This window comes from Lolium rigidum, chromosome 5 (genome assembly GCF_022539505.1).
Source record: "Lolium rigidum isolate FL_2022 chromosome 5, APGP_CSIRO_Lrig_0.1, whole genome shotgun sequence".
NCBI lineage: Eukaryota > Viridiplantae > Streptophyta > Magnoliopsida > Poales > Poaceae > Lolium > Lolium rigidum.
Genome location: NC_061512.1, coordinates 245,723,879 through 245,745,323, shown reverse-complemented (window position 1 = coordinate 245,745,323; position 21,445 = coordinate 245,723,879). Strand labels below are relative to the sequence as shown.

General features: G+C 43.8%; 1 protein-coding gene across 1 annotated transcript; it reads right to left on the bottom strand.

Annotated features, from left to right (window-relative positions):
- Positions 1-14,722: 14,722 nt before the first annotated feature.
- Positions 14,723-21,117, bottom strand: LOC124657391 (protein EARLY FLOWERING 5-like). Its single transcript, XM_047195950.1, has 3 exons — positions 20,297-21,117; positions 16,449-16,792; positions 14,723-15,282 (listed from the first exon to the last, which is right to left on the bottom strand). Exons 1-3 carry the CDS (start codon positions 21,115-21,117, stop codon positions 14,723-14,725), a joined length of 1,725 nt encoding a protein of 574 aa, XP_047051906.1.
- Between the last annotated feature and the right edge of the window lie 328 nt (positions 21,118-21,445).

Below are 21,445 nucleotides of genomic sequence, written 5' to 3'. Positions count from 1 at the left end.
GGAAAGTCTAAAACTATTAGATCCACCTTCATTTCCTGATCTGCTCTTGTAATAACACAGTCCTTTAATACTAGCTTTGTAAGCAAGGAATCTCCCATTGGAGTAGCTACTAAAAGACTTACATGGAGCGGCGAACCCTATTGTTCTTCGGTACAAATAATGGGGATACAAAAGAGTGAGTGGAACCAGGGTCTACAAGTATGCTAGCATATGTACCACAAATTCAAATAGTGCAATGAATGACCGAACATGTGGCTTGTGCATCTTGTTGGTTTAATGCAAAAAAACACGTCCTTGAGCTGGCTTCTTGTGCTGATCCAACTCCTTTGAAGCAAGGGCTAAAAACTTGTGAGTTATCTTAGAAATAAAATCTAGCGTGGCTGACTGAATAAGCAAACTGATTGCTCGATTGATTGTTTACCCCGATCACTGAAGAATATAGAGCTGACTGAGCTGCCCAATTTGCTTTCGCATATTGACTAAACATTTCCAACTAGTAGGCATCTTTCTTTGCGCGTAGAAGACATAGTTCTTATTTATCTAGAGCACAGTCGGGCGGAAAACTTGAAAGGAAGACGCGATCTCCTTCCTTTTTTTCCAAATCTCTCCCCTCCGCATAACACTTTTGTCTACTCTGCGTGGTTAGCAAGCGTTTCCGAATCATCTCTACCTTCTCATCAGCTTCCTGTGGATGCGGCATTAGCGGTCAACGAACTTTCCCCCTTCTAAGGAGTTATCGGCTCAGGCTAGATGGGCATTCAATAACAGATTAAAAGGTCTGTTATTTCAGTAGGGTTATGAAAGCTGTTTTGTGCACATCTTCCTCACTCATCCTGATCTGATGGTACCCAGATCTGAGATCTATCTTAGATAAGAACCTTGCCCCATGTAATTCATCCAAAAGATCATCAATGATTGGTATAGGGTACTTGTTTTTCACTATACTGGTATTAAACTTCCTATAGTCAATGCAAAGCCTCCAACGCGGAGCGCCTTCTTCTTCACTAACAGCGCTGGGCAAATGGGCTGGTGGAAGGTTGAATGAATGATTTCTGTTGTCCATAATTTTCTCAATGGAAAGTTTCTGAAAATAAGAATATCCATAGGGCCTTTGATTGACAGGTTTAGTGACTGGTAGTAAGGGTATTTTGTGGTCTATTGTTCTCCTAGGAGGTCACTCTGTAGGCTCAGCAAACAATTCACTAAAGCCATTCAAGACCGGTTGCAGGGCAGACAGACCATTGACTTGACATGACCGTAATACATACAGAATAAGAAGGATAAGCTATAAGATAGACATCCGGATTGTTGTGCTCCGGAATAAAGAAGAATACCATCTTGTCTAATCAAATACGAATACCATCTTATTGATTTAGTCAGCTTGCATCAACACATAAGATGTGATATGAGTAGTGGGAAATAAACGACCACTTGAAACATAGTAGAAAGCATCCAAAACAGAATGAAATGTTGTTCAAGAAGCTACCTGGCCCAACCACCACCATTTTTCCTAATGTGTGACTACCCATATCAGTTACAACATCTTCAGTTGCCAAGTTTTCAGTGCCTTTTTCTTATAGTATACAAAATAGGATTCTGGATTGCTCTTCATTTCGTTCATTTTATCCCCTTGATTTTCAACGTATATATATTAACCCGCCTTGTTTACCTATTTCTTCTACAATTCACATGACTCATTGAAACTGAAACCAACTTTCTCCTTCCTACATTTTTTCTCTACAGCAGTTATCATGTATAATGATTTGTTTTTGGTTGCTACTCTCCTAACCGACGAGTCGGAGAGGATACGAATGTCCATTCTCCCTACCACCCATCTTCCTTCTACTTCCTTGATCAACGACGAGTAAACATCCTGGAAAAGATCCAAGGGAGTACAATAAACTTTATATTCACGTCTTGAATAATGAGGGGGGTAAAGAAGAAAGTCTGATTTCTCTCTCCTTTGAAAGAAAGAGAGAATGATCAAACTCAACTAGACGGCAGTTCCTCTTGTTCAAACCTCTCTTGCCGAGTCTTCTCCTCATAGCGAGTTTCGCTCTCGCTTCGCGTGTCCTATACTGACTGTTCAAAAAGAATTGATTGTGAAAGACAAGTGTTTCATTCCCCTCCCTAATCATTGAAATTCGAACTTTCCGCTAGCTCCTCCTTTGTTTGGATTATAGCCCTTCTTTGGGGATTTACTAGAAAAAGTAAATCTTTCCAGTTTCAAATGCTACTATTTCTTCGTGGGCGGAAAGTCCCAAATCTTCTATTTCCGGTACTCCTTACTCTTTTCCCCCGTCGTCCCACTTTCACTTCTACGGACCTTCTATCCATAACGAGTTCGAGGATTGGTGAATCGATGTGGGAATAGATAAAACGATTTTAGAGTATACAGTATAACTGTGTAGCTCATCCAAAAGATCATCAATGACCGGTATTGGTATTTCTTTTTTACGGTTTGCACATTGAGTTGCCTATAATCCATAGGCGCCATGAACCTTCTTCTTCTTTACAAGAAGAGCCGGTGAGGCATGAACTAGGTTGTAGAGTATCATTCTAGAGTAACTCCTTGATTATGGCTTTAATTTCATCCGGTGGTCTGAATACCTATAAGGCCTTTGATTCACTGGTTGACTATCGTGAGGTGAATCCGATAGTCACATGGTCTTTTAGGAGGGAGGGTAGTGGGTTCTAAGAACACATCAGAGAAAGAGGAACAAACCTGGTTGAGTCCTCTTCTACATCTTGAGTACTTCCCACTCCAATGGATCTAGTTTTTAGAATAGCTTTGATCTGGCCATGTAGAGCACTTATAGAGTTCCGGCTTCACGTCAGTAATCTACCACACCCATGCTGGAATTTAGTAGAGTACCACGAGTCAATCGACAAAAGCGAGAAACGAGGTTGTTCGACAAGGCTACGGTCTAACTTTTTCTTCCTAGCGGAGTTCAATACGAAAATAAAGGCGCTCCGCGTTGGGAATGGCGTACGTAGTACGGGTGGTATTTCAGGTATAACTGATCAGGGTTGTTCTAAAAGCTAGTCACTGCTTGGTTTACAGAAGGGAAGGAAGAAAGAGATACCGGTTAAAATGTAAGATACAAATTTATTTATTTAAAGCTGATTTTTACAACACAACTTCCATTTTCCTAGGACAATAGTTATACCTTTTCTTAATAGAGGTTTTCACAGATGTAAAATACACAAATATGTTTTTAATATTTTAAATGAATTTAGTGTTGGGGCATATACTCTCAACCTAGCTACGAAACTGGTTGGATAACCACACAACTTCCTTTTAGCATAGGACAATAGTAATACCTTTTGTTAATATAGCTTTTCACAAATGTAAAATACACACATATGTTTTTAATATTTTTCTATGTATTAAGTTACGTGGACATATGCTCTTGAGCTAACTACGAAGCCGGTGGGCTAACCACATGACATGGCTCTGTTGCCCGTGAGATGCAAAAGCATGTTGCGGTGATTGGTGCATACTTTAGTTAGCCCTCTACCACGCATAAAATCGTTCCCCATGAGATGTGCAAGCATGAGTTTTTGCGACTTTCATCAAGTCTTACATGCTCTCTACAGTCTCACCAGGTTTCGTGGCATGGAGATAATCATAGCATACATCACCAGGAAGGCTTTTGATTCCATTGAGAATAAGGCTTTATATATGGTGTTAAGGAGAATGGGTTTTCCTGAGTTATTTATCTCATGGGCTAAGAGCTTGCTTGAGACTAGCACATCTGCTTTTCTTGTGAATCGGGTGCCTGGGAGAAACTTCAGATGTAAGAGGGGAGTAAGGCAGGGGGATCCTTTGTCCCCTCTTTTGTTTGTTTTGGGGCAGAGCTCCTGCAATATATTGTTAATGATCTCAAAGATAAAGGGTTGCTACACCTACCTATTCTTGTTCATCAACAAGAATTTCTTGTTGTTCAGTATGCGGTTGACACTATTTTGGTTCTTCGGGCAGATCCCTCGCAGTTGGCAGTTCTCAAGAAGGTGTTGCATGATTTCTCTCCATCCACGGGTCTAGCAATTAATTTTCATAAGTCCTGCATGCTTCCTATTAATATTTTATATGACTGTGTGAAGTCTTTGGCTGAGGGTTTTGGGTGCATTGTGGGGTCCTTCCCCTTCACATACTTGGGTTTGCCGATGGGAACAACAAAACCAAAAATGGTGGAGTTTATGCCTTTGGGGGATAGGTTGGAGACATGTTTAACAGCCGGTTCATCTTTTTTGGCTTATGGAGGGAGGGTGCAGCTAATTGCATCTTGCTTGTCATCAATGCCTATTTTCTTTCTCTTCTCACTGGATACTCCAGAAGGGATTTCGAAACAAGTCAATAGGATTATTAGGCAATGTCTATGGAGGAAAAGGGGTGAGGAGTCTCCTGGTCATTCTTTGGCAGCCTAGGGGAGATGGTTTGCAAACCCAAGGATAAGTGGGGTTTAGGAATTATGGATTTCAGGAAACAGAATGAGGGGCTCTTGATGAAGCATCTGCATAAATTTTATAACAAACATGATACTCCTTGGGTGCAACTGGTCTGGCAATATTATTCTCATGAAATTTCTCATGTCTCCAAATTATGTGGCTCTTTCGGGTGGAAGGGTATTATGAAATTGGTTGATAAATATATTCCTCTCCGCAAAGTCACAATTGGTAATGGAGACACTTCTTTGATAACCTTTCAATGAGAGAGTTTTTATTGGCACCCAATAGAGTTGAGTTGTTTGAGCTACCTCTATCACAGCAAGCTTATCAAGAGTTCATGGATCTGGAGAGTATGCTGGCTCAGTTTCAGTTGCATGATGGTGTGGCTGATGTGTGGAATACAGTTTGGCCGAGAGGGGTGTTTACTTCTCAGTTATATTACAAACATTGTTTCAAATCTTTGCCTGAAGCGGGTATTTTTAAATGGATATGGAAGGTTAAGGTGATTTTGAGGATCAAGGTGTTTTCTTGCCTGTTGGTTAGTGATAGGCGTAACACCGGGATATGCTCAGAAGGAGGCATTGGAATGTTGCTGATGATCCTCGTTGTGTTCTTTGTCCGACTCATGTCATATAAGATTGGATACACCTGTTCTTTCAATGCAATTTTAGTGTCAGGATTTGGACGTATCTATAGATTGAATGGGATCCTGGTCCAACTTTTGAAGTAATTGTTTCAGCCGCAAGAAAGAAATTCAATAAGCCTTTCTTCTCTGAAGTGGTGATTTTGGCACTTTGGTATATTTGAAAACAGAAGAATGATGCTATTTTCCCGGGAGTTCCACCCTCTTTTAGGGGATGGAGGAGTCGTTTTATTTTAGAGATCTCTTTGCATAAGCATAGGGTGAAGGAGAAGCATGTCCAAACTTTGTCAAGATGGATTGACTCTCTCATTTGATTTTTTTATTTTTTTTTTGTAAATATGTGTACAATGTTTTTTTTTTGTTATAATAAAATACTGTGAGGCTCAAGCCTTACAGTCCTTGCTCAAAAAATGACATAGTAAAACTAACGACCACATGTTCGCATGTCCTTCTCGCTCTCTCTCAACCTGATCTTGTAGTTTGTCTGAAACTCGGATGCCAATTGAACATGGGTTAACCGGTATTTATATAGGATGGAGGAATGTAGTTTCACAATTATGTTGCGACCACCAATCTTTAGAGAATTCTAATTTTCCATGTTTGCTAGATATGCAAACTTTTTTCACCACGTGCCAATATTTAGAGGATATTAATTTTTCTACAGTTTTAAGAGTATTTTTAATTTCCCATATATTTTAGCTATGCATTGGTGTGAAGCTTTTAATCACAATATATATTCCGGTACATCTTGATTGCACCATAATTTCATACATCAATGCTTATATCTCGCTTTGTCCTAGTACATTAATGCACAACGCAATCATACACAAGGATAGAAAGAATGGTCGAAAATATAATATCATTAATATTGATACGGCGTGTGACTGAAATCAGCGCCGCACAAATTCGTCCGACCTTTCACGGTATAAGCAGCAACAATAACTTGCAAAATTCAGTAGTAGCAACAAGTAGCGGCAACAGAACAAACCAGCAGATTAGTTTACGAAAGACGCAAACCAATCTAAAAAACAAGCGCACCCCGCGCGGGAAGCACCTGGACGATCTTGAGCAGATCACGTAGCAACTGGAGTAGCTCTCCAATTCTAATGCTGGACACAAAATCCTCGATGGGATTTTCAACAGAAACTCAAAGAACTTGGCCGCCCCAACATCATGGCGTTTTCTGGTATTTCTTATCTCAAAACATTGTCTACCTTACATGAGGCGCAGCCTCCTTATTTATATAGTGCACGCAGGCACCTAGGGCTAAGCCCGATTCTAACTTCAGCTCGACAACTAATAAAAACGACCTGGACTCCTTTTGTTGGATCAGCGCAAGGCTAACCCAAAGCATGGCTTATAAAATAAGGCCTTGTCCTTTTACCTTTTACTAATAATAACTAGGACACCAACGTAGCTAGGAAAGTGTGAAAACAATGGCAAACTGGATTGGACTACCGAGACTTGTATAAGAAAATTCTCAGACTTGAACAGCAATCCGACCCACCATTATATATGTGCATGGAGTCCTGAACCTGGGCTCAACCTCATCGGAAGGTGTAATCTGAACAGGAACTGAACCTACCATCACATGAGCTAATTGTGACACATCCTTCTTGGCGTTACACACCGGAGTAGGTTGCACTTCTCTCTCTCGACGCCTAGCCGGAACCACGTACATTGCAGCCTTTACAGAATTATCATTAGCAGTGGACAGTGCCGCATCAAATATATACTCGTGGTGATACAACAACAAGGAGACATAGAAACCATGGCATCAAGCAAAGTAAGTTTTAGTAAGTTGGTCTAATTGAGGGGAGAGTACTAAAAACAGGAATATTTTCATTTGTCCTCGCACAATTTATTAGAAGTTTTTTATGCATTTTTTTAAAAAAAATCACATGTTAGTTATCTCTGCTTGTTTATGTTTTCTGAGGTAGAAACTTCTGTCCGATTAGTCTAGATTATATTGTGACAAATTCACAAAATTTGTGACAGTACATGAAATAGAATTCACAATGCAGCACAGAAGCACGGGCTTCATCCTTAAAAATAGAAATTTGAAATGTTATAATGTAAGGTACTAATTTATTGATTAAAATCCAATTTTTACAACACAACTTCCATTTTGCCTAGGATCACCGTTATGCCTTTTCTTAATAGAGGTTTTCACAAATGTGAAATACATAAATATATTTTAATATTTTTCAATGAATTTAGTGTCGGGGGTGTATGCTGTTGAGCTAGCTATGAAGCCGATGGGATAACCACATGACATTGCCCTCTTTCCCGCGAGATGCAGATGTGTGTTTCGGTTTTCGGGGCAGAGCCTTGCTAGCCCTCTTTCATTCAGTCGCTGCCAGCGAGATGCATAAGCACGTTGCAGCTAGATATACGGAGCTTCTTTTTGCCTAGAACGATAATGCTGCAGCGAGAGGTGCAAGCACGCAACTTCATTTTAGCCTAGAACGATAGTTATATATAGCTTTTCTTAATATAGCTTTTCACAAATGTAAAATACAAAAATATGTTTTTAATATTTTTCTATGTATTAAGGCTAGCAGGCTTATGCTCTTGAGCTAACTAACAAGCCGGTGGGCGCCCTATCGTGGGTCTGTTGCCTGTAAGATGCAGAAGCGTGTTGCGGTGATCAATGCATACTCTAGTTATCCCTCTACCGCGAATACAATCGGTGCCCATGAGATGTGCAAGAACGAGTTGTTTCCACTGCCATCAAGGCTAACATGATCTCTGCAGTCTCACCAGGTTTCGTGGCACGGAGATAAACATCGCATACATCATGGGCCTATTTTTTTGACACAAGTTACAGTAGGGAAAGGCTCCCTACGGTGCCATTTTCTATTAATAATGGGTATCAATCCAGGATTGCATCCCTTTCTTAAGACTAGGCTTAGCACTATGCATAGTAAGAGTAAAGGTGGCTTTAAATTTTCCAAAACATCTCTGGATATTGGGAAGATTCCCATTAAAAATAGCATCATTTCTTTGGTCCCAAATGCTCTAGCATCCAACAATCAGTATTTCCATAAAGAAGTCCAAGGATATCCTCTGTTTAACTTCATCTATCATTTCTTAAAGGTTCATATCCACATTCCATTATATACCAAGAGCCCACCAGAAGCTTTGACGGAAAGTGCACTCAAAGAAGAGGTGCATATTTGTTTATTTAGAGCAGGTATCACATAGGATGCAATCTGAGAACTCCACATAAAAATGTTTGTGCTTCATCATATTTTGTATTCAGTCTACCATTAAGCAGTAACCAGGAAAAGAATTTGTGTCTTGGAATACTACAAGCTTTCTATATTGCAGAGATGCAGTTTGGTGTTACATGACTTCCAATAAGTCATACAAAAAATAAGATCATGGGCCTATTGCTCAATGACACAGTAAAACTAACGACCACATGTTGGCATAGTATACAAAAAATAGATTCTACACGGAAGAATATGTTGAACATTCAAAAGTATTGAAACATTCCTAGGCTCTCTCAACTTGATATCGTAGTTTGTCTTAAAGTCAAATGCGAATTAAACATGGGTTAACCGGTATTTATATAGGATGGTTTGCACACAATTTTTTAGAGGAATGTAGTTACACAATAATGTCACGACCACTAATGTTTAGAGAATTTTAATTTTCCACATCAGTTAGATATGCAAACTTTTGTCACCACTTGCCAATATTTAGAAGATATTAATTTCACGTTATTTTAAAGTGTATTTTAATTTTCCATATCTTTTAGATATGCATTGGTGTGAAGCTTTTAATCGGAAATATTCTCTCTAATACACCTTAATTGTACCATAATTTCATATATCAAAGCTTATATCTCGCTTTGTCGTAGTATATTAATGCACATGAAAATCATACAGAAGGATAGGAAGAAGGAAATTGCTAGTTCTCAGCTAGCTGAGAACTAGTTTTGTGCTCAGTTAATTTATAAGCCATTGGATCCAGGATTTGTTAAGATACGTGCGAGCGTGCCTTTTTCTTCCTTGTTCGAGTTGGTTGCATGATGGACCATGCGCTTGAGTAGTACAAAGCGAGATATAAGACTACTCATAGTGGGAGTAACATAGCTAGTAACATCACACACTTTAAGGCATTTTGGTGACATGACATGACAATAAATGAAGAAAGAGAGTGAGGTGGTAACTAGCTATGTTGTCATAATATCACACGACAAGATGAGTCTACAATATAACATGCATGATACCATATATAAGTAACTATCCACTATGGAGGTAATAACATAGAATAGTAATATGCATCATGTTACTACTTTATGTTACTCCCCACTATGACTAGTCTAAGCATTGATGTATGAAATTATAGTGCAAGCAATACATATTGTAATATAAATTGCAATTAAAAGCTTTACAACAATGCATACCTAAAACATATGGAATATTAAAATACTCTTAAATTGTCATGAAATTAGTATCCTATAAATATTGGTACGTGGTGACAAAAGTTTGCATATCTAAGAGACATGGAAAATAAAATTCTCTGATGATTGGTGGTCACAACATAAGTGCGTATAACTACATTCCTCTAAAGATTTGTAATCACGACATAGGTCTGTAACTACATTCCTCTAAAAAAAAATGTCGTGCACACCATCCTATTTAAATACCGGTTAACCCATGTTCAATTCACATCCGAGTAAAGACAAACTACGAGATCAGATTGAGAGAGTGCAGGAAGGTTTCAACACCTTGGAATGTTCTACATATTCTTCAGAGTAGAATTTGTTTTTTGTATATTACGCCAACATGTGGTCCTTATACTATTTCATTGAGCAATAGGCCCGCGATGTATGTGATGCTTATCTCCATGCCACGAAACCTGGTGAGACTGCAGAGAGAATGTAAGCCTTGATGATAGTCGCAAAAACTCGTGCTAGCAAATCTCGTGGGCACCGATTGTATGCGTGGTAGAGGGCTAACTAGAGTATGCACCGATCACCGCAATATGATTCTGCATCTCACTGGCAACAAAGTCATGACACGTGGTTAGCCCACCGGCTTCGTAATTAGCTTAAGAGTATATTCCCGCGTACCTTAATTTATAGAAAAGTATTAAAACATATGTGTGTATTTTACATTTGTGAGAAGGTATATTAAGAAAAGGTATAACAATCGTCCTAGGCTAAAAGCAAGTTGCATGGTTATCCCACCGGCTTTCGTAGCTAGGTCAAGAGCGTATGCCCCCAACACTAAATTCATTGAAAAATATTAAAAAAAAACATATTTGTGTATTTTACATTTGTGAAAACCACTATTAAGAAAAGATATAACTATCATCGTAGCCAAAACGGAAGTTGTGTTGTAAAAATCGGCTTTATGTAAATAAATAAATACCGGTTAATACCCATTCAAATTGCATATTAGTTTACGACAAACCCCTAGGATTAGGTTGAGAGAGAGCATGCAGGTTTTGAACACCTTTGTAAGTTCTACGGATTCTTTCATGCAGATTTCAATTCTTTATATACTATGCCAACATGAGCTCGTTCTTTTGACCATGTCGTCAAGCAATAGACCCGCATTGAGTGCCATGTTTCTCTCTTCCACGACACCTGATGAAACTATAGAGATCTCTTTCTATTTTAAAGATGGAGCACGTACTTCTGTGATCCATTGCGAATTCTATTTTGTTTACTGTCACAAATTTTGTGAAGTTGTCACAATATAATCTTAACTAATCGTGCCAAATTTTCTACCTCAGAAAACAAGGAGATGTGAAAAACATGTGTAATTATCAAAAAATTGCATAAGATACTTCTCAGAATTTGCGCGAGGGCAAAGGAAAATATTCCTATTTTTAGTCTTCTCCCATCAATTAGGTAAACTTACTAAAACTTAGTTTGCTTCATGCCATGATTTCTATGTTTCCTTGTTGTTGTATCACCCCATGTATATATTAATTACATTATATCTTCGACCATTCTTTCTAGGGACCCTCTAATACTTAGTTGACAGAGAACTAGTTCTCAGTCAGCTGACGTCAGCCACCATTTTTTTTATCTTTTCCATTTAACTACCGATCGATAAGAGGAGCGCACGCGTATCGTAAATTATGTTGTTGTCACAATACACTGGCTGCCTTATTTTCTTTGACCAGTAGTATTATCATTGTGCATGTAACTTGACCGGCCCCATATTCTAGTCCATTGATGTCAGCTGCCTGTCACAGTTTAGAATGAATCACTATGGAAAACAAAATATTAGCACATTTCCGCATTTATAACGTAAGTTATAATTGGGTAAAACTTAGTTGCGACCACTTGCAACTAGAAAATATGAGGAAATTTTTTTAGTTGCCACTTCACTTGCAACAGGCAGGGCCGGTCCTGAGGTTTCGGGGGCCCGGGACGAAACTGGAATCTAAGGCCCCAACTACGGGTATAAATTCTTTTGCAAGATGAAAGCAACGATATTAATAATTTATTCTGAAACCACATAATTTGGTATATATTAGTATTCAAAGTCGTGCATCAAACACCATGCAAAAAAAAAAGAGTGGCTTATTTTTTTAACGGAGGGAGTATCTAGTAATGCATAATGTTACCTCAGAAATAGCTTAGTAGATCACACTGCACTTTCCATATTACTTGACGACATCGACATGTAAAAAAAATAGTAATTAGAAACAAGTGCAAAGATACAAAAATTACTAGATTAAGTCAACAAATTATATTGTATACTCCAAAATAATGAACACTTCATTGGTTATCAGTCATCCCTTCGAACCAACTAAAACACAATATTTATCATCATCAATCCAAAGAACAATCAACAATCATCATAAATTAGGTCATAGAATTAGGGCATAGAATAGACCACTTATATGTGAAGAATCGAAGAAATACATGTGGGTTGTGGCACCGTCGCGATGGACAAATTTCACTCCGTGCTTGTTCCGGCATTTCATTGCAGTCTCAGGTCGGGAGACAGCGAGGGCCGCCTCCCGTGAGCGGCAATTTCTAGGGTCAGGATGGAGTGTCGCGATTTCCACTTAGCAGCTAGCGTCCAAGGTACGTACCTACATACAGGTACCGATCTGATCTGGTGATGCAACAACCCTTCGTCTGGTCATGGTCTATGGGCCTCTCTTATTTCATGCGCTCATTTTCCTGCCTACAGGCCCTTGTACACATGTACCTCAAGACCAGTTAGTGCTACATGTAATGCATAGCCCAGAAAATGGGCCCCTAAATTTTCTGGGCCCAGGGCGGCCGCCCCGCGCGCCCTGCCCCAGGGCCGGGCCTGGCAACAGGACACAAGCTTAGTTGCAACCCAACTTATAACTAGAAAATATCTTAGTTATAACCCCACTTAAAGTTGGATAAAAACTCAGTTGCAACCGCACTTGCAACTTGGTAAAATCTCGATCAAAAGCTTAGTTGTAACTAAAAAAAATCAGTTGCACAATTTCACTTACAAATAGAAATCTCAGTTGCAACCCCACTTGTACTAGACATTTGTAACTGGACAAAATCTCAGTTGCAGCCCCACTTACAACTGGATAAAATCTCAGTCACAATTACATTTACAAATAAAAACCTCGGTTGCAACCTCATTTGCAACTGGACAAAATCTTAGTTGCAACCTTACTTGCAACTGCACAAAATCTCGGTCACAATTGTACTTACAAATAAAGATCCAAGTTGCAACTTCACTTGCAACTGGACAAAATCTCAGTTGCAACCTCACTTGTAACTGGACAAAATCTTATTTGCAAACCCACTTGCAACTAGATAAAATATATGTCACAATTTCACTTATAAATAAAAATCGTGGTTGCAACCCTACTTGCAACTGGACAAAATTTTGAGTTGCAACCTTACTTGCAAATGGATAAAATATCGGCCATAATTCCACTTACAAATAAAAATCTCGGTTGCAACTCCATTTGCAACTGGACAGAATCTCAGTTGTAACCCCACACACACAAAAAATCAGTTGCCACCAACTAGACAAAAGTTTAGTTGCTACCCCATTTGTAACTAGATAAAATCATAGCCACAACCTCACTTACAATAAAAATAAAATCAAATTATAAATAGTTTATGTAGGCATACGGCTTTATTGCGTGCGAAAAAAGCGATGGTAAAGATATTATTTCGTAAACGAGCACAACACGCTGATACTGTTTATAAACAGATAGCATTCTATAGTACATTAATGCACATGACAATCATACACAAGGATAGAAAGGATGGTCGAAAATATAATGTAATTAATTTATAATTGTGGTTATAAAACAACAAGGACGCATAGAAAGCATGGCATCAAGCAAAGTAAGTTTTAGTAAGTTGATCTAGTTGAGGGGAGAATTAAAAGCAGGAATATTTTCCTTTGTCCTTGCGCAATTTATGAAAAGTTTCTTATTCATTTTTTGAAAATGACACATGTTGATCATGTCTTCTTGTTTTCTAAGGCAGAAACTTCTACGCGATTAGTCAAGATTATATTGTGACAACTTCACGAAATTTGGGATATTAGGTAAACTATAGAATTCATAATGCAGCACAGAAGCGCATGCTCCATCCTTAAAAATAGAAATTTGAAATGTTAAAATGTGAGATACTAATTTATTGATTAAAAACCAATTTTTACAACACAACTTCCGTTTTGCCTAGGACCAAAGTTATACATTTTCTTAATAGAGGTTTTTAGAAATGTGAAATACACAAATATATTTTTAATATGTTTCAATGAATTTACTGTCAGGGGCGTATGCTGTTGAGCTAGCAACAAAGCCGATGGGCTAACCACATGGCATGGCTCTCTTCCCCACGAGATACAGATGCGTGTTTCGGTTTTCCTGGCAGGGGCTCGCTAGCCCTCTTTCATTGAGTCACTGCCAGTGAGAGGCGCAAGCACGCTGCAGCTAGAGATACTGAGCTTTTTGCGACTGTGTCATCAAGTTTGACGTGCTCTCTATAGTGTCATCAGGTGTCATGGCATAGAGAGAAGCATGGTACTCATCGCTGGTCTATTGCTCGACGACGTGGTAAACCGAACGAGGTCATGTTGGCATAATATACAAAGAAGGAGAATCTGCATGGAAGGATCTGTAGTACTTATAAAGGTCTTCAAAACCTGTGTGCCCTCTCTCAACCTGATCCTAGTGATTTGTCTTAAACTAAGATGCCATTTGAACTGGGTTATCCGGTATTTATATACAGTAGAATGGTCTACACGCCATTTTATAGAGGAATGTAGCTAGTTAGCTAGAGAATCTACTGGGTTGGATAGTCACAACTTACAAGGCGCGCTATAGAAACATGTGTTGCTCTCATATCCAATTTGAATAGGAATAGTAGAATTTATAGGCAAAGTTAATTCCACCTTGTTCATATGTGAGATTGCGAATTAGAGACTTTAATTAATCACCAATTAAAGACTTACAAGGCGACTCGCCAATCTTCTGTGTATGTGCATATGGAGCAGCTGAGAAGCGACAAATCAGAGAAAAAAATAAGTAAAACTAATTTAGCAACCAGGAGGACATTTCATGACCCACAACGAACCCAACCCATGAAAACAAAAATACACGGAGAATGAGATACAGACTTGAAACCAAAATGAAAATCTAAAGGCCAAAAAACAGAGCCACCACACCAACAAAAGCCAAGTTCACGGCCGCTTCGCCGCGCTCCCTGCCCGACCACCCGCCGGCGCTGTCTTCCAGCGGCTGCCCCCCGCCGTTCAGCAGCTGGTTCTGCTGCTGGCCGAACACGCCTTGCCCCTGCCCGAACGGGAGCCTGCCATGCCCGCCACTGATCGGCGCCACCGCGCCCGGCACTAGCGGAGGCGAAGCCCCCAGGGGCACATGGTGCGGGTGCGGCGTGCCGGCAGGCGGTGGCATGAATGCCATGCCGCTGTCTCCACCCGATGAAGCTGGTGGCGTGGCGATGCCCGCGCCGGGCGGTGGCACGAACGGGGGCGTCTGAGGTGGGACAAATGCGGTTGGAGGAGCTGGAGGAGGTGAGGAGTACATAGGCACTTCCGGCGTCTCGGGGATCGGGATCGGGTACGTGTCCGCCGGCGGAGGAGGCAGGGGAAGGTCTGGCCAGTAGGTCGACGGGTCAGCCGGGGGCGGCGGCGGTGGCATCGGCAGGTCAGGCAAGTCGGTCGAACCCTCGTCGTCAGCTGGCGGTGATAGAATGTGTATACCAGTATTGTACGTATATGTACTAGGTCGGTTAGGTTTCTTGTATACCAAGATAGATCTCACCTACCGTCATGTATATCTTGTAACTCAAGGCTATTAGCCTATATATATGAACACGCCGGCCCTCATTAGGAGCTGTGCGATCCAATCTATTTCATCTACTTCCTAATTCTTTCATGGTATCAGAGCTACAATCCTAGGCAAATCGCTTCCGCATCCTCCTCGTCGCCGGCATGACTTCTCCGGCCTCCTCCCCCGCTGACACCTCGAGCGCGATCATCGACGCCTCGTCCGCGGGAACTGACGGATCTTCAGCACTGTCGGTCATGGCTGGCCTCTCTGGCTCGCCATCGTTCATGGCGGGACTCGCCTCCTCATCAGCTGGCGCCGCCATCATCTCCCCACGCGACCTCGCGGCCTCCATCACCATCAAGCTTACCGGTGAGAATTACCTGTATTGGCATGCGCAGGTTGCTCCTCTCCTCCGAAGCTTTGGGCTCATGGGCTACGTCGACGGATCTGAGCCCTGCCCCGCCGACATGATCACGGTGGACGTCTCCGGCAAGCCCGTGCAGCAGCTCAACCCCGACGCCCAGAGGTGGGCCAAGCAAGATCAAGCCATCCTCTCCGCCTTTGTGTCATCCATGACGGAGGGGGTGGTCGGCATGGTCCTGTTCGCCGCCACCGCTCATGAGGCGTGGGACACGCTCGCCGGCGCCTTCGCGTCCACGTCGATCGCTCGCGCCAATGGGATCCGCACTCAGATGCAAGATCTCAAGAAGAAGGACATGCCCGTGAGCACCTACTTCCATCGCATGAAGACCCTCGCCGACACGCTTGCCTCCATCGGGCAGCCTCTTCGGAACGAGGAGTTCGTCTCCTACATCCTTTCCGGGCTCGACAGCGACTACGACGCGCTGTACGAGGTCGTCAACGCCAGGACGACGCCGATCTCCATCAGGGATCTCTACGCTCAGCTTCAGTCCACTGAGCATCGCAACGCCGCTCGTCGGGCGGAGAACATCGCCAACAACTACTCCGCCCACGCTACTGCCTTTGGCCGTGGCGGTCGCGGCGGCTTCCGCCCTCCTGCTCCCTCGCCCTTTGCCCAGACCCCGGCTTGGTCTGCGCCTCCCTTCTCAACTGGGGGCAGCAACGCTGGTGGTGGCGGGCGCGGCAACGGTGGTGGCCGTGGCAATGGTGGCGGCCGTGGTGGCCCGCCCGGGAACGGCGGCGGCTATTCTGGCAACAGCGGCAACAACGGTGGAGGTCGCCTCATGTGCCAGCTGTGTGGCGCGGCGGGTCACACTGCATCCCGCTGCTACAAGCGCTTCATGCGCGACTTCCTTGGCGTCAACAATGATGGCGCGGGCACGGAAAAGCAGCTTGCCATGGCCATGGCGGCCGCTCAAGGTGGACACGGTGAAACCACGTCCTATCACGTGGACCCCGCCTGGTATGCTGACTCGGGTGCGACGCATCACCTCACTGCCGAGCTAGAGAAGCTCACCACCAAGGAACCCTATCAAGGCCACGATCAAGTTCATGCCGCCAATGGCATAGGTATGAATATCCATAATATTGGTCATGCATTGATTCCTACTTCCGCATCTAGGCCATTGCATTTAAATCATGTGCTTCATGTTCCACAAGTCACTCGTAACTTACTTTCAATGAGTAAACTTACCCTTGATAATCCTGTTTTCGTGGAACTTCACCCATATGATCTTTTTGTAAAGGACCGAGTCACGCGGGAAATTCTTCTTAGAGGTCGGTGCCGTGGTGGTCTCTACTCCATTAATGCTCCCATCATCAAGCAAGCTCTCAGCGCCATCCGAGGGTCCAAGGACAAGTGGCATTGTCGTCTAGGCCATCCTGCATTACAAGTCGTTCAGCACATCCTCCATAAGCATGAGTTGCCATTAGAGTCTAGTTCCAATAAATCGAGTGTGTGATGCTCGTCAACAAGGCAAAAGTCATCAATTACCATTTTCTTTATCCACTCATGTAATCAAAGCTCCTTTAGAGCTTATTCATTCAGATGTTTGGGGTCCTGCTAAAACCTCTATTAGTGGTCATAAATTCTATGTGAGCTTTATTGATGCCTATAGTCGATTTACTTGGCTTTATCTTCTTAAACATAAGTCTGAGGTGTTTGATGTGTTTATTCAGTTCCAAAAACATGTTGAACGTCTCCTTGACCGCAAGATTATTAATGTTCAAACTGATTGGGGAGGTGAGTATGAAAAACTCCATCCTTTCTTTCAGAACCTAGGCATCTCCCATCGTGTTTCATGCCCTCATACACATCAACAGAATGGCACTGCTGAACGCAAACATCGACACATTGTTGAAACTGGTCTTACATTGCTTGCTCATGCATCTCTTCCTTTACATTTTTGGAGTGATGCCTTCTCCACTGCTTGTTTTCTTATTAACAGGCTTCCTAGTCGTACTATAAATATGACTACACCTCTCGAGCGCCTTCTTCATGAGACACCGGACTATACCTTTTTTAAGGTGTTTGGCTGTGCTTGTTGGCCTCATCTTCGCCCATACAACAGTCATAAGCTTGAGTTCCGATCTAAAAAGTGCGTGTTCTTAGGCTATAGCTCCTTGCATAAAGGCTATAAGTGTCTCCATGTTCCCTCAAATAGAGTGTATATCTCTAGAGATGTCGTTTTTGACGAGACCTGTTTTCCCTTTGCTAATATGCCATTATCATCATCATCACCACCCACAGAAGCATCCTTATTTTCTGCAGACCAATTTATGGATATTGCCTATGCACCGCCTTTGCATGCTAATCATGGTGCAGGAATTGGTCGAGCAGCTCGTCTTGAGCTCCTCACCCCGGAGACGCCTGAGTACGTCGATCGCACCACCTCGGTGACCCCTGCTGCGTGCATGGATCATGCAGCCTCGGGCCCTGTGTCATCTGGGGATCGAGCTGACCTCCCCGAGCCCAGCTCACCTGTGGCCCATCACGAGGCTGCGACGCCCCCGCACTCGCCTGTGCGTGCTTCCACGTCCCCGCTCGCTGGGCCGGCCCTCGACTCGCCGTCGCCTGCTGCCTCGGCCCAGCCTTCTTCACCGCCACCCGAGCCTTCTACCGCATCAGACTCAGCCTCTGGGCCCTCTCTGCCTACGTCATCTCGGGCCGGCCCAGTTACTCGACTTCGTCATGGCATTGTGCAGCCTAAACAACGGTCTGATGGTACTGTAGCGTGGACTGCAACCTGTCTGTCTGCTGATGCTACGGCTGTTCCTCGCGACTTTCGTCTGGCTCTACAGATTCCTCACTGGAGAACTGCTATGGAGGAAGAATATTCTGCTCTCCTCCGCAATGGTACCTGGCAGCTTGTCCCTCCTGAGCCTGGTATCAACCTCATTGATTCTCGGTGGGTTTTCAAAGTTAAGTTGCACGCGGATGGTTCGATTGAGCGATACAAGGCTCGTCTCGTGGCTAAAGGCTTTAAGCAGCGTTTTGGACAGGATTATGATGAGACTTTTAGTCCGGTTGTTAAACCGGCTACTATTCGGCTATTGCTGTCTCTTGCTCTTGCTCGTGGTTGGCATCTTCGTCAGTTGGACATTCAGAATGCATTCCTTCATGGCTATCTAGAAGAGCAGGTCTTTATGAAGCAGCCTCCTGGGTTTACTGATCCTGACAAGCCTCATCATCATTGTCGGTTGATCAAATCTCTTTATGGTCTCAAACAGGCACCTCGTGCTTGGCATGCACGTCTCAGTTCTGTTCTTGGATCACTTGGATTTGCACCGTCTGCTGCTGACTCCTCGTTGTTCATTCTCCATGGAGCTACGCTGACAGTATACTTGCTTGTTTATGTCGACGATATTATTGTCGTCAGCTCTACTGCTTCAGCCATTCCCCGATTGATTGCTCAGCTTCGCTCCGAGTTCTCTGTTAAGGACCTTGGCACTCTTCACTATTTCTTGGGCATCGAAGTTGATAGTCGCACCCATGGTTCTCTCATTCTTCGCCAGCGCAAGTACTCTCTTGATTTGCTTGCTCGTGCTGGTATGCTCAAGTGTAGTCCTGCACATACACCTATGGCTGCGTCTGATCGTCTTTCGGCTTTTGATGGTGATGTTCTCTCGGCTGAGGAGGCTACGAGGTACCGCAGTATTGTTGGAGGGCTTCAGTATCTCACCATCACTCGACCTGACTTGTCCTTTGTTGTCAACAAGGTCTGTCAATACCTTCATGAGCCCCGCAGTTCTCATTGGTCCGCTGTCAAACGGATCCTTCGCTATGTGCGTTACACTCTTGATGGTGGTCTCCGGTTCCGGTCTTCTCCCTCGACCCTGCTTTCTGCATTTTCTGATGCTGATTGGGCTGGCAGTGCAGATGACCGGCGATCAACCGGGGGATATGCTATATTCTATGGAGGTAATTTGATCGCCTGGAGTGCTCGGAAGCAAGCTACTGTCTCTCGTTCTAGTACGGAGTCTGAGTACAAAGCTCTTGCTAATGCTACAGCCGAGCTTATTTGGGTTCAGTCACTGCTCCGGGAACTACGCATTCAGCAGGCATGTCCTCCTGTGTTGTGGTGTGATAACCTTGGTGCCACGTATCTGTCCTCTAATCCTGTATTTCATGCACGGACAAAGCATATTGAGGTGGATTTTCACTTTGTTCGTGAGCGAGTCTCTCGGAAGCAACTCCAGATTCGGTTCATTTCCTCCAAGGATCAGATTGCGGATATTTTCACTAAACCATTAGCCTTACCCTTGTATGAGCATTGTAAGCACAATCTCAACCTTGTTCAGCCGGTTGAGATTGAGGGAGGGTGATAGAATGTGTATACCAGTATTGTACGTATATGTACTAGGTCGGTTAGGTTTCTTGTATACCAAGATAGATCTCACCTACCGTCATGTATATCTTGTAACTCAAGGCTATTAGCCTATATATATGAACACGCCGGCCCTCATTAGGAGCTGTGCGATCCAATCTATTTCATCTACTTCCTAATTCTTTCAGGCGGGGGCGGCGGCGGTGGCAGCGGCAGGTCAGGCAAGTCGGTCGAACCCTCGTCGTCAGCTGGCGGGGGCGGCGGAGGAGGCAGCATCTGGTCCGGCTCCGTGTCAAACGGCGGCGCCGTCTGGTCTCCGAAACTGAAGTCCGAGCCCCAAGGACTGGCAAGAGCCGACGTGACCGCCGGCGGCGTCAGAAGCTTCGCCCCGGTGGTGGCCTTCGGCGGCGGGAGCACGTCGACAGTTGAGGCCGACGATGACACCGGCAAGGGCGCCCCGCACCTCTGCCCCGCCCACGGCTCGTCCCGCGTCCTCCACACCGTGACGCCGTCCCTGCTGACGATTCTCATGTCGCCCGCGCCGTCGAGACTGACCATCTCGGGGTCTGAATCCACGGCGGTGTCCCACAGGGAACGGCCGCCGGCGAAGAGCTCGAGCCCAACCGGCGAGAAGGCCAGGTCGCACGTGTCGGCGCCGCTCACTGGCGTGCACTCCGACTCCCACACGCTGCTGGTCCCGCCGCCACCGCCCTGCTGCTGGACGACCTCGACGTAGCACACGTCCCCGACATTGTCCACGGTGGTGGCGCGGCGGAGGTAAGCAGCGAAGGACCCGGAGGGCGACGCGAGGAAAGGCAGCCCCTCCAGGTCGCTCTGGTCATCAGCATCGGCGTCAGCAAATGCCGCAGGTGCGGCGCTGGCGATGATCTGCTGCTCGGTGGTCCTTGAGATGTAGCTGGAGGAGACGGCCACGGCGCCGCAGGAGAACCGCAGCAAGAGTAGCAGCACGACAGCAGGGTAAGAGGAAGCCATGGTCACTGAGATTATGTGAGGAGCTTGGCAATGGAAGGTGCAGGTTTTTAATGGAGGCAGAAGCGGGTTTGGTGCAAGCCTAGTTTGTTTCTGGAGCAACTCCAGTGTGTAGTGGTAGTAGGAGAAAGGTGTGTGTTGCATGGAGTTGGAGGGCATGCATCTTAATCTAGTTTAGGATATGATTTCAATTAGAGCTGATAGGTTGACTCAGATGGACCTTTTCTCTCTATGTGTTCACCTGTTCCAATAGTTAGGATATTATTAGGTGCATTCGAGATCTATAACCTGCAGTCACTTTGAGAAATTAAACCAGCGAAGAATTCAGGAT